The sequence below is a fragment of the Eurosta solidaginis genome, chromosome 3 (assembly GCF_040869045.1).
Source record: "Eurosta solidaginis isolate ZX-2024a chromosome 3, ASM4086904v1, whole genome shotgun sequence".
Lineage (NCBI taxonomy): Eukaryota > Metazoa > Arthropoda > Insecta > Diptera > Tephritidae > Eurosta > Eurosta solidaginis.
This window is the reverse complement of record NC_090321.1, coordinates 18,142,841-18,156,099: the sequence shown is the minus strand read 5'-3', so window position 1 is coordinate 18,156,099 and position 13,259 is coordinate 18,142,841. Positions and strand designations below refer to the sequence as shown.

The following is a 13,259-nucleotide window of genomic DNA, read 5'->3' as shown; positions in this document are numbered from 1 at the left end:
TTAAAGCATTGCAAGGGGACAGAGTTAGAATTATTAAGATATTTTAATGAGTTATTTCCGCGCTAGTTCGGATCTACTGCGATTCGTTGCAAGAGCTTTTTACATGATCGAGCCTTCATGAATTGAGTTTCACCATTCTAAAAACCATTGACAACAATTATCTGGCTGTATAAGTACATCAGGATTTGCTGGAATCAAATTTATCGATTTATTTTTGAATTCGAAACAAGCTCAGATAAATCAATTTTCGAGGAAGTATGGTCTAATTTTTTTTTTTAATTTGACCCTCGTGTGTTCCTTTTGTCTTGAAAGACACTCTAACTTTTCGAAAGATCCCAGATATTAAAAATACTAGAATCACCAATGAAAGGAGATCCTTTGATCTATCGCTGCAATATAATAATATGAGAAAGTGAATACGTCTGTTTTCACACAAAACTTTTTTGCGTTTGCCTGATTTCATAAATAATGTAACGAATTCTGGGGATTTCTGATAATTATACACCTTCTGCTAACGTTCGAATCGCTGAGCTGTCGAATAAATAACTCCAATATTGTATTGCAAAATAATAAAAATATCAGTATTACAAAATGGTCTTTATTAGACTACATTGGTAGTAGTCCTTCAGAATTATACTTCATTAGTCATTCCTAAGCTTGCGCTGCTTTTATACTCTCTGCTCCCTCGTCCGCATATTTCTCCTAAGGTATAGACGTGTCTAGAACTGTTGTATCTCCTGCTTGGTAATATAGCTATATGCGTGTGTATGTGTGAGTGACAACTTCTGCACTTAGCTGATGACTACGTATGTGTATGTGAGATGTTTTTCGTCGCCTTGTATTTGTACATGTACATAAGAGTGGCTGCTTAAATGTATTGTCGTTGTGATTATTTACTAACAGCATAGTGATTCTAATATTCGCCACAATAATAAAAATTTGGAACGACTATCTAAACTTGTGTCTGGAAAGAGAGCTCAAAAACTATCAGGTGTATACCAAATTGAAAATTGTGATGTGAACCACCTTAATATTAATACTAGGGGCCCATATTTTCAGAAGTGTATTTTTGCATCTAAACAAATATTTTTATTGTGACTCATAGAAAAAAGTTTTTTTTTCAACGCCCTAATGCATGCATATATATTTTTTTATATTCACATGGACTTCACTAAACTTCATATCAGGCACGAGGTACTTATCGGTATTCTATTAGGCAATTAACAAGGTCTCATATTCGCCGTATTTGGTATGCTTTAATCAAATTTTATATTGGAAACATTGAAAACAACTCAAATATTAAAATTTTACATGAATACGACACTTTTGTGAACTGCCAAATAAAAATGTTTGGTCTTTTTATACGCTGGCTTACGTAGTGTTTTCAGCGTATTTAAATAGACCCAAAAAATTATATCGATTGCCAGTGAATACTGAGTGTTTCATATGTACTTAAGCCAGTTTAACGTATGATTTCACCATAAATTTTCGATTAATAAACAATAACAAATCGATAACTTTTTTATAATAAATCATAGTCAACTCAAAACTCGATTTCCCATATAAATGTTTCCCTTCGATAATCGGTAATTATGAACAAATTTTAGAGATGCTGTGTTTTTTTTTTTTTTTTATAGAAAAAATACCACTTCTGGAGCATAATCTCTAATTGGAAGCACGAATCTTGTTCCTAGAGATGAAACATATGTAAACCCGTAGATTATTTATTGAGGACTTATTGTAGATCAGTGCATGAGGAAACGTGGTCTTACCCTTACACACATTCTATATACATATATATATATATATATATTCCTCTAATGGCGTACCACTTCCAAAAGCTGCGCTTACCTTACGCCTACATTTTAGATTTCCCCATACCGGGAGCAAAGATGTTTACGAATCAAAAAAGACAAGTATAAGATGATCAATTAGAGAATGGACATGTCATCTTAGCTGGCTTAAATTCTTCTACTACAGCAAATACAACAAGCAGATGATGGTACTATGGCTTTATTGACACACAACAAGCCCAATGTTTACAACGTTCCCTCGATAGAGGTCGCAGCATTGTATTGGGCGATTTCAGCAAACACAACTGCTGAACAGTCGCTGAGTGATAACTCTCTGGACAGTCCGTTAAAAATTTTTCATACATTCATTCAACATTTTACGTCAAATTACTGAGCAGAAATTTATTCCGCTACATTCACTCAACGCGTTTATTCGACTATCAGACAGTTCTTTGACATTTGAAAATGTTGGTTATGATTACAACTTTTCCTCGTAATATTATGGTGAAGTGTTAGAATTAATTTGAGGAGACCTTTTCTTAAATATTTAGGATATATAAATCATTGGCGGTTGGCTCAACTCATCGTTCAGAAAATAAAATTTCTATCACTCTACTGACGGAAACATGTTTGCAACGTATCAACAAAAATTGTGTTCCTGAAAGCGTAAGACATGGAATTGAAACGAAGGTGTCAAAAGGTTGCCGACGAATTGGGGCTTAGAAGCCTTCGAAATGGATATACACAACCAGCTATGGCAACTATATTAAATTTTCTTTCTTCTATTCTTGTATAAGAAGAAAATATTCGATAATAAAAAAAATATTGTTAAGGTCTTGTTGTCCACGATTCGAACCCAAGATCTTTCAAATTAACAAGAAGAAGATTAAAACAATTATTTTTATTCTTCTACAAAACTTTTTTATTTTTTTTCAATTCTACAGACAAGTTTATCTAAAAGAACGAATCGCATGTCGCACGCTAGTATCTCAAATGAACCAACTGAAATATATTAAGTTATGAAGTTATGCATACTACCACATTCCAAAACTCAAAAGAACCTATCTTTATAATTGATTTCATAATATCTCCATTAAACATCGAAAAAAAAACTAAAAGTAGAGCTTACGATTACTCGAACATGTTCGAGAAGAGATTTCTCGCCTTCTCGCGACATTCTCGCATCTCGAATTACTCGTAAGCCTCGCGACATTTTCGAATTAGTCGTAGGGCTCGTGAGATTCTCGAATCTCGAATTACTCGTAAGGCTCGCTTCTCGACATTGAACTTTATCGATTTATTGCTGTTTTATATAGAGCTTACGATTTCTTCTGGAGCACAAGCCAAAATTTCCGCAAAACCACAAGTAAAAACCCCGAAATGTATAGAATATTGCCAATGCAGCGACTGAATTAAAAGTCGAGAAGATCACGAGTATTACGAGTAATTCGAGAATCTCGCGAGCCTTACGAGAAACTCGAGATTCGAGAATCTCGCGAGCCTTACGAGAAATTCGAGATTCGAGAATCTCGCGAGCCTTACGAGTAATTAGAGAATCGAGAATCTCGCAAGAAGCCGTGTTCTTGATGTCTCTTTGAAAAATAAAATATTGCGAAGAAAATTATATGTAAATAAATATGTTTTGAGTTAAATGTCATTGAAGCAATATAATCAACAAAAAATTAACAATTAAAAAAAAAACAAGTTTATAAATACTGTCCATACAGCGATTAAGTAAGAATGTCGAGAAGCTTGCGAGATTTACGAAGACTTCGAGACACGAAAATCTCGGCAGAAGTCGAGTTCTGGATTTCTCGTGTATCGAAAATCTCGCTTGTGTTCGAGAAGAAATCGTAAGCTCTAACTAAAAGATGTATAAGCGCATATGCCAAAGGTTGTAAGTGTTAGCTTTTTTTTAATAACGGATTTGTTTAGTCGATCGCTGTTTAGATCCAAGTGTTTCATACGTAAACACAGTGAGATCATTTCAAACACAAACAATGCTTTAGTCACTTTTTAATAATTAAATTATAGCACGCTTTAAATTCTGAATCTTAATGCGATCAAAGCTACGACTTAATTGTTTAATTTGAATATTTTTTTGTCATTTCAACAGTAATTTCAACCGGTTTTTAGTGCGAGTTTAAGTTAATTAGGGTTTAAACCTGCCACTTTAGCGCTTTTTAATGATACGTACAGTAAAATGTTATGAAAACGGCCACAGTGACCTGGCACTTTGTAGGATCTGTTTATTCCCGTATCATCACAGTATACCGCAGACCCTACTCCTTCCACTACTTTGGAATCATCAGTGTATGCGTGTATCGCCTCGCCTGCCGTATGGGCAGCCTTGCACCAACCATCCACTACTTGTGTGGCTCTAAGATCCCCTTTGGAGCGCAGATACGGAACCAGATATTCTGTACGTACTGTAATTTATGACGCTATACTACTTTGGATGTATGGTCAGCGCTTAAGTTGCCCTTAGGCACTAAGCCTCGTTGCAGTTGTTAACGCTATGTTCTTTACCACCAGGTCTACTCGTGAAATGTTGATATTTATTTTACATTTTTACCGCCTTGGTTTATTGAGGTGTAATATAGTTAAAATATTTTTGCATTGGAAAGTTAATAATGAGAACAATTTGGAAATCGGCAAAAGTTTACGATTTTCTATGGAATGCTCTTTTTACAAAAGTTATTTAAAAAACAAGTAAGGAAGGTTAAGTTCGGGTGTAGCCGAACATTACATACTCAGTTGAGAGCTATGGTGGCAACATAAGGGAAAATAACCATGTAGGAAAATGAACCGAGGGTAACCCTCGAATGTGTTTGTATGACATGTGTATCAAGGTATTAAAGAGTATTTTAAGAGGGAGTGGGCCATAGTTCTATACGTGGACGCCATTTAGGGATATCGCCATAAAGGTGGATCAGGGTTGACTCTAGAATTTGTTTGTACGATATGGGTATCAAATGAAAGGTGTTAATGAGTATTTTAAAAGGGAGTGATCCTTATTTCCATAAGTGGACGCCGTTTCGAGATATCGCCATAAAGGTGGACCAGGGGTGACCCTAGAATTTGTTTGTACGATATGGGTATCAAACGAAAGGTGTTAATGAGTATTTCAAAAGGGTGTGGGGTGTAGTTCTACAGGTGGACGCCTTTTCGAGATAGCGCCATAAAGGTGGACCAGGGGTGACTCTAGAATGTGTTTCTACGATATGGGTATCAAATTAAAGGTATTAGTGAAGGTTTTAAAAGGGAGTGGTGGTAGTTGTGTAGGTGGTCGCCTTTTCGAGATATCGCCATAAAGGTGGACCAGGGGTGACTCTAGAATGCGTTTGTACAATATGGGTATCAAACGAAAGGTGTTAATGAGTATTTCAAAAGGGTGTGGGGTTTAGTTCAACAAGCGGACGCCTTTTCGAGATAACGCCATAAAGGTGGACCAGGGGTAACTCTAGAATGCGTTTGTACAATATGGGTATCAAACGAAAGGTGTTACTGAGTATTTCAAAAGGGTTTGGGTTTAGTTCAACAGGTGGACGCCTTTTCGAGATAACGCCATAAAGGTGGACCAGGGGTGACTCTAGAATGCGTTTGTACAATATGGGTATCAAACGAAAGGTGTTAATGAGTATTTCAAAAGGGTGTGGGGTTTAGTTCTATAGGTGGCCGCCTTTTCGAGATAGCGCCATAAAGGTGGACCAGTGGTGACTCTAGAATGTGTTTGTATGATATGGGTATCAAATTAAAGGAATTAGTGAAGGTTTTAAAAGGGAGTGGTGGTAGTTGTATAGGTGGTCGCCTTTTCGAGATATCGCCATAAAGGTGGCCAAGGGGTGACTCTAGAATGCGTTTGTACAATATGGGTATCAAACGAAAGGTGTTAATGAGTATTTTAAAAGGGCGTGGGTCTTAGTTCTATAGGTGGACGCCTTTTCGAGATATCGCCATAAAGGTGGACCAGGGGTGACTCTAGAATGCGTTTGTACAATATGGGTATCAAACGAGAGGTGTTAGTGAGTATTTCAAAATGGTGTGGGGTTTAGTTCTACAGGTGGACGCCTTTTCGAGATAGCGCCATAAAGGTGGACCAGGGGTGACTCTAGAATGTGTTTGTACGATATGGGTATCAAATTAAAGGTATTAGTGAAGGTTTTAAAAGGGAGTGGTGGTAGTTGTGTAGGTGGTCGCCTTTTCGAGATATCGCCATAAAGGTGGCCCAGGGGTGACTCTAGAATGCTTTTGTACAATATGGGTATCAAACCAAAGGTGCTAATGAGTATTTTAAAAGGGCGTGGGGCTTAATTCTATAGGTGGACGCCTTTTCGAGATATCGCCATAAAGGTGGACCAGGGGTGACTCTAGAATGTGTTTGTACGATATGGGTATCAAGTTAAAGGTATTAATGAGGGTTTTAAAAGGAAGTGGTGGTAGTTGTATAGGTGGTCGCCTTTTCGAGATATCGGCATAAAGGTGGACCAGGGGTGACTCTAGAATGTGTTTGTACGATACGGGTATCAAATTAAAGGTATTAATGAAGGTTTTAAAAGGGAGTGGTGGTAGTTGTACAGGTGGTCGCCTTTTCGAGATATCGCCATAAAGGTGGACCAGGGGTGACTCTAGAATGCGTTTGTACAATATGGGTATCAAACGAAAGGTGTTAATGAATATTTTAAAAGGGTGTGGGGTTTAGTTCTACAGGTGGACGCCTTTTCGAGATAGCGCCATAAAGGTGGACCATAAAGGTGGACCAGGGGTGACTCTAGAATGTGTTTGTACGATATGGGTATCAAATTAAAGATATAAATGAAGGTTTTAAAAGGGAGTGGTGGTAGTTGTATAAGTGGTCGCCTTTTCGAGATATCTCCATAAAGGTGGACCAGAGGTGACTCTAGAATGCTTTTGTACAATATGGGTATCAAATTAAAGGTATTAATGAAGGTTTTAAAAGGGAGTGGTGGTAGTTGTACAGGTGGTCGCCTTTTCGAGATATCGCCATAAAGGTGGACCAGGGGTGACTCTAGAATGCGTTTGTACAATATGGGTATCAAACGAAAGGTGTTAATGAATATTTTAAAAGGGTGTGGGGTTTAGTTCTACAGGTGGACGCCTTTTCGAGATAGCGCCATAAAGGTGGACCATAAAGGTGGACCAGGGGTGACTCTAGAATGTGTTTGTACGATATGGGTATCAAATTAAAGGTATAAATGAAGGTTTTAAAAGGGAGTGGTGGTAGTTGTATAAGTGGTCGCCTTTTCGAGATATCTCCATAAAGGTGGACCAGAGGTGACTCTAGAATGCTTTTGTACAATATGGGTATCAAACGAAAGATGTTAATGAGTATTTTGAAATGGCGTGGGGCTTAGTTCTATAGGTGGACGCCTTTCCGAGATATCGCCATAAAGGTGGACCAGGGCTGACTCTATAATGTGTTTGTACGATATGGGTATCAAATAAAAGTTATTAATGAGGCTTTTGAAAGGGAGTGGCGGTAGTTGTATATGTGAAGGCGTTTTCCAGATATCGACCAAAATGTGGACCAGGGTGACTCAGAACATCATCTGTTGGATACCGCTAATTTATTTTTATATATAATACCACGAAGAGTATTCCTGCCAAGATTTCAAGGGTTTTTTATTTCGCCCTGCAGGACTTTTTCATTTCATTCTACTTAATATGGTAGCTGTCACACTCATTTTACAAAGTTTTTTTCTAAAGTTATATTTTGTGTCAATAAACTAATCCAAATACCATGTTTCATCCCTTTTTTCGTATTTGGTATAGAATTATGGCATTTTTTTGTTTTTCGTTGTTGTTGTTTTTGTTGTTGTTGTTGTAGCAATGCTCGCCCCACCTAATAGCCGCGATCGATCACAAATTGTCATCAATATCCTCTAACGGGAGTCCAAGGAAACTTGCCGTTTCAACAGGGGTGGACCATAAGGAAATAGGTGTTAGAGGCGTTGGTTCCACATTACAATTGAAGAGATGGTTGGTGTCATGTGGGGACACATTGCAAGCGGGGCATACATTTTGTATGTCGGGGTTGATTCTGGATAGGTAAGAGTTTAACCTGTTACAGTATCCAGAACGAAGTTGAGCAAGAGTGACACGCGTTTCCCTGGGAAGTATGCGTTCCTCTTCCGCAAGTTTTGGATAATTTTCGTTAAGTACTGGATTCACCGGTCAATTCCAGGCATAAAGGTCCGACGCCTGTTAATGGAGTTCACCAAGGACCTGCTTGTGTTTTTTCACTTCATACGGCTGGGTTCTCATGTGCCGTATTTCCTCAAAGTGCTTACGGAGATGACTCCTTAAGGCCCTAGGCGGTGCTGGTTCATCAATCAGATGTCTGTTGGGATGCCCAGGTTTCTGGGTATTCAACAGGAACTGTTTGGTCAGCATCTCATTTCTCTCCCTGATGGGGAGTATTCTCGCCTCATTATGCAGATGGTGTTCTGGGGACATAAGAAGACAGCCCGTGGCGATTCTGAGAGCAGTATTTTGGCAGGCCTGTGGGTGATTTTTAGGCTTGGCGACCATATGGGTGACGCGTAGCACGTAATCGGCTTGCTAATTGCTTTGTATGTAGTCATGAGCGTTTCTTTATCTTTTCCCCAAGTACTGCCAGCGAGGGATTTGAGGATTTTGTTACGGCTCTGAATTCTCGGAACAATTGCGGCTGCGTGCTCACCAAAATGTAGATCCTGATCAAACGTCACACCCAAGATTTTGGGGTGTAGGACAGTCGTTTTTTGTAATTTTCGATATCGAAAAAGTGGGCGTGGTCATAGTCCGATTTCGGCCATTTTTTATACCAATACAAAGTGAGTTCAGATAAGTACGTGAACTGAGTTTAGTAAAGATATATCAATTTTTGCTCAAGTTATCGTGTTAACGGCTGAGCGGAAGGACAGACGGTCGACTGTGTATAAAAACTGGGCGCGGCTTCAACCGATTTCACCCTTTTTCACAGAAATAAGTTATCGTCCCAAAGTCTAAGCCCCTATCAAATTTCACAAGGATTGGTAAATTTTTGTTCGACTTATGACATTAAAAGTATGCTATACAAATTAAATGAAAAAGGGCGGAGCCACGCCCATTTTGAAATTTTCATTTATTTTTGCATTTTGTTTCACCATATCATTACTGGAGTTGAATGTTGACATAATTTACTTATATACTGTAAAGATATTAAATTTTTTGTTAAAATTTGACTTTAAAAAAAAATTTTTTTAAAAGTGAGCGTAGTTGTTCTCCGATTTTGCAAATTTTTTTGAACATACATATAGTAATAGGAGTAACGTTCCTGCCAAATTTCATCATGATATCTTCAACGACTGCCAAATTACAGCTTGTAAAACTTTTAAATTACCTTCTTTTAAAAGTGGGCGGTGCCACGCCCATTGCCAAAAATTTTACTAATTTTTTATTCTGCGTCATAAGTTCAACTCACCTACCATGTTTCATTGCTTTTTTCGTCTTTGGTAATGAATTATCGCACTTTTTCGGTTTTTCGAAATTTTCGATATCGAAAAAGTGGGCGTGGTTATAGTCCGATATTGTTCGTTTTAAATAGCGATCTGAGATGAGTGCTCAGGAATCTACATACCAAATTTCATCAAGATACCTCGAAATTTACTCAAGTTATCGTGTTAAGGGACATACGGACGGACGGACGGACGGACATGGCTCAAGCAAATTTTTTTTTTCGATCCTGATGATTTTGATATATGGAAGCCTATATCTATCTCGATTCCTTTATACCTGTACAACCAACCGTTATCCAATCAAAGTTAATATACTCTGTGAGCTCTGCTCAACTGAGTATAATCAAGCCCCAAAAAACCTTTACTTATAACATACTTTCGATGAACACATAAACATGTGATCCCATAAAATTAAATTTATTCCCATACATACATATATATATATATATATATGTATATTTTACAAACTTTTCACATTTGTGTCAAATTATCACCAAATCGATAAATCATACAGAAAATCACTGCTAATCAGTACAAGAACCGACGGTTTTCAAATATGTTCAACACAATCACACGCGCATCACTCACTGCTTACTTCTTGGTGTTGTTTCCATTAGATGAGCATTTCCTATGATCGGTAATGATGGTGGACCAGGAAACTTGTTCACCAATTTTAACGCTCTAAAATTCTTTATTTCTATGTAAAGTAGAAAAATAAAAGGCGCGGACAAAATAAACCAAAGTAAAAACCACATTTTGCTAGATTTAGTTTTATCTTTTTTTACACTGATTTCGTTCTACTGTTGTGCTCTAAATTTAAGACTTCAAATGCTTGCGACAAATGCTAAGCATCGACTAAGCGTTTTTTTCACTCAATGCTGCTTTATAATCACCCCTGCAATCTGCATATCGATTACGTTCCCGTTCTACGCTCCGCTTTAACAGAAGTCGGGTATTCTGCATTACGACGGAATCGTAACGAGAAGAGGAAGAGCAAATGATTTTTCGAAATCAGCTGTTTGTACGGAATGTGTGAATTAAAGAAAATTTGTAAAAAACACTGAAAAACTTTTATATTTTATTATCCATGCCATTTGGTAAAAAAAAGCAATAGAATATATTGCCGCAGTGTTATATTTTTTTGAGTGAAGTGCTTTCATAATTGTATGTGTGTTTTTGACGTTCTTTTGGCCAATTCCCTGCCGTGGCCACCAAGTTTTGTTAACACGGATTCCTTCACGAATATAGTTGACATTTTCTGAATTTTATGGATGCTAATTTCATTGCACTGGCCTCAAATACTTTATAAAGATTTGTTTATTCTTTCCGCAAGGATTGTTTACGTTTTCGCTTCACCTTCCTCTACTCCGGCAGCTTGCTTTGGCATATAAAAACTTTCGAGTTAATAAGGATGCTTTCAAGTATGTGTTAGATACTTCTGCGGGGCAAATACGGCCAAGGACTTCGACATCGACTTGTTGTTTTTGACCTATAAACATATAAAAAACAATCATCATCAAGCCTTATACGTTTCCTAACAAGTATTACTTACATTTTTGTTAAAATTCTGTTATAAATTAATAAAAAAAAATAAAAAGAAAATATTTTTCCGCCAACTAATTTGCAACTTAGAAAAACGGAACTACGATCGAAATGCAGAATACACAAAATCGAACGATTCGAAGTTGGAACGAAAGGGATTGGAACACAGAATACCAAAATTGCCATATCGAAAAATTCCAATCCAAGTCGAAATGCAGAATAGGGGTGAATATTTTAAAAGCAAAGATTTTTCGATGCACTGATAACACAAAAGCGAGTGTTTTGTGCTAAGTATTAGCCTAAAAACATGCTATCGGTTTGTTGTTTTACGAAGTTAGATATAAAAGGAGTATCAAAATGCATGCAATAGTTATTTATGCGCTATTTTCGAGAAAATATTTCTTGTTAACTTTCATTTTGTCATAAGTAATGACGTAAAATTAAGTAACGCTCATACCAACATATTTACATGCAAATTAAATTTATAACTTTGCGCTGAAATGAAATTTTTTCAGGTGCACCCTCATGCAGCATTGGCTCTAGGACTATCGGGATAATGCATAAGTAAACTAAAGTTAAAGAACTTAAGCAATAACAACAAGAGTGTCTGCATGGAGATCAGCAAAGTAAGTGTTCGTGAATTCAAGACCACTGCTGGAAACCTATGGGGAAAATACTCAGTTCAAACTGGTGCGCTTCCCGTGCATTCGGAGCCCAGGATTGCAGGAATTCCGGTACGATGGTCTTTTCTAAGTTCGAAACTCCCCCTTTTATTTTTCGATTTATTATTGAAAATTTATAGAACTTTTATCACAAACGTATCGCTTTTATCAAAGAGATATCGATTTGAATTTGAAAAGTTATTGATTTCAATCGAAGTGTTACCAAATTGCTATTTGCATGTTATCAACATGCTCTCGCCAACTCCTCCATTTTTTAAAGCAAATACAAGAAATAAATAAGAGGCTTATAGCTCGTCGAAACCGAGTCAATGAAAAACTGAAATTCGTTGTCGATAACAGGCCGATAACAAAACAATAATTGGCGGAATCGGTTATTAATAAAAATTAATGTAAGGCGCGATAACCTCCGAAGAGATTTTAGGGAGAGCTTCTCTCCAAATTTGCGTCATTCTCCTTTTTAATTTTTCCTGAAAATTGGCGGGACGGTACTTACATGTTTTATGCAAACTCCGAGCGGCATCTGCAAGCACATGAGTTTTCACTGAGAAGCTATTCATGGCAGAACTAGATTCGAAGGGCTTGCCAAATCAATGCTTACCCATTGTTTGCTGAAAGGAAATAGCTCTCATACGGCTTAACTTCGACCTATGGACGAGCTCTAGTTACCTTAAAATCATTATTTTTCTAGACGTACACCTGTATACTTAGACATCGAATTTTACGGGTACTTAGTACTCACGCCTTGTTTATTGTCAATTCGATCAGCATTGCCGATTTTTTTCGCGTCACTTGGTTCTGCTGCCACTAGGTTTGAATTGCCTAAGCTTAGGATTCAATATTGCTTATTTCTGCGTGCAGACAGGTATAAAAAGGCGACAAAATTACTAAGAAACTAAGAATTTGGGGGACAGGTATACGAATTGCTGGGCTTATGACCACCGAACAGAACACACCTGGAGATTTCGTCTTCGTTTGTGTCTGTCTGCTCAATGACAGATAATGCTCTCCCCAGGCATTATACCTAGTTGCATTTGCTAAGGCTGCGACGGACTGCTAACGTTTAGGTTATTTGGCCTGTCGTTCAAGCTTACTGAGGTGGACTTGTTGGTTTGAGACTATCCTATACCTTCTCCTCAAGTACGCCTTCTACTCAGTCACCGTGCAATCATAAAGGCAGTGGTGTCCGGCAATTGAGCCAGCGCTAAACTGACTCCTCGTAGTTCTCACTGCTAGGAACGACCGACCGAGCGGGTAGACTTCCTCTGAAGGATCCGCCAGTGTGATAACGAAAAATATCTACCTCCATACCTCATTCCTTCTTGGCTACTGTTACGCGCTCCGCGCCGCGCTGGTCGCCCAGCTGTAGCTTTCCTGTTACAATGTTGCTACTACGGCCGCTGCTATGGCTACTACTTCTACTGCCGCAATCGTTTTATCAACTTTTTATGAGCAGCGATCGTCTTATCGTGGGAATAGTCTGCTCTCAACTACTCCGTCCATTGCATACTGTGAAGTCACGTCACTTAGCACTCTCACTCTTTTGGAACGGAAATCTGCTACCCTTCAAGTCATTCATGCCGCTTGTGAATGTGCGTACTTAGCATATCAATACTGTATTTTTATTTGGTTTGGTGCCTTCGGAGCTTCCCTGGACTCTGGATCCTGTGTTCCCAAAACTTAAAAGGGATTGCTTGTTCGCACACGCAGTGGGAGCACAATTTTAATATGGAATTCTGACCACT

At 38.0% G+C, this 13,259-nt stretch overlaps 1 protein-coding gene across 1 annotated transcript in view; it reads right to left on the bottom strand.

Moving 5' to 3' along the window:
- Positions 1-10,154, bottom strand: part of LOC137243393 (cytochrome P450 4e2-like) — a 37,016-nt gene extending 26,862 nt beyond the window's left edge. Inside the window, exon 1 of the mRNA XM_067771139.1 lies at positions 9,888-10,154. Within this exon, the coding sequence (XP_067627240.1) occupies positions 9,888-10,047 (160 nt within the window). The 5' untranslated portion in view covers positions 10,048-10,154. The remainder of the gene's footprint in view (positions 1-9,887) is intronic.
- Positions 10,155-13,259: the final 3,105 nt, after the last annotated feature.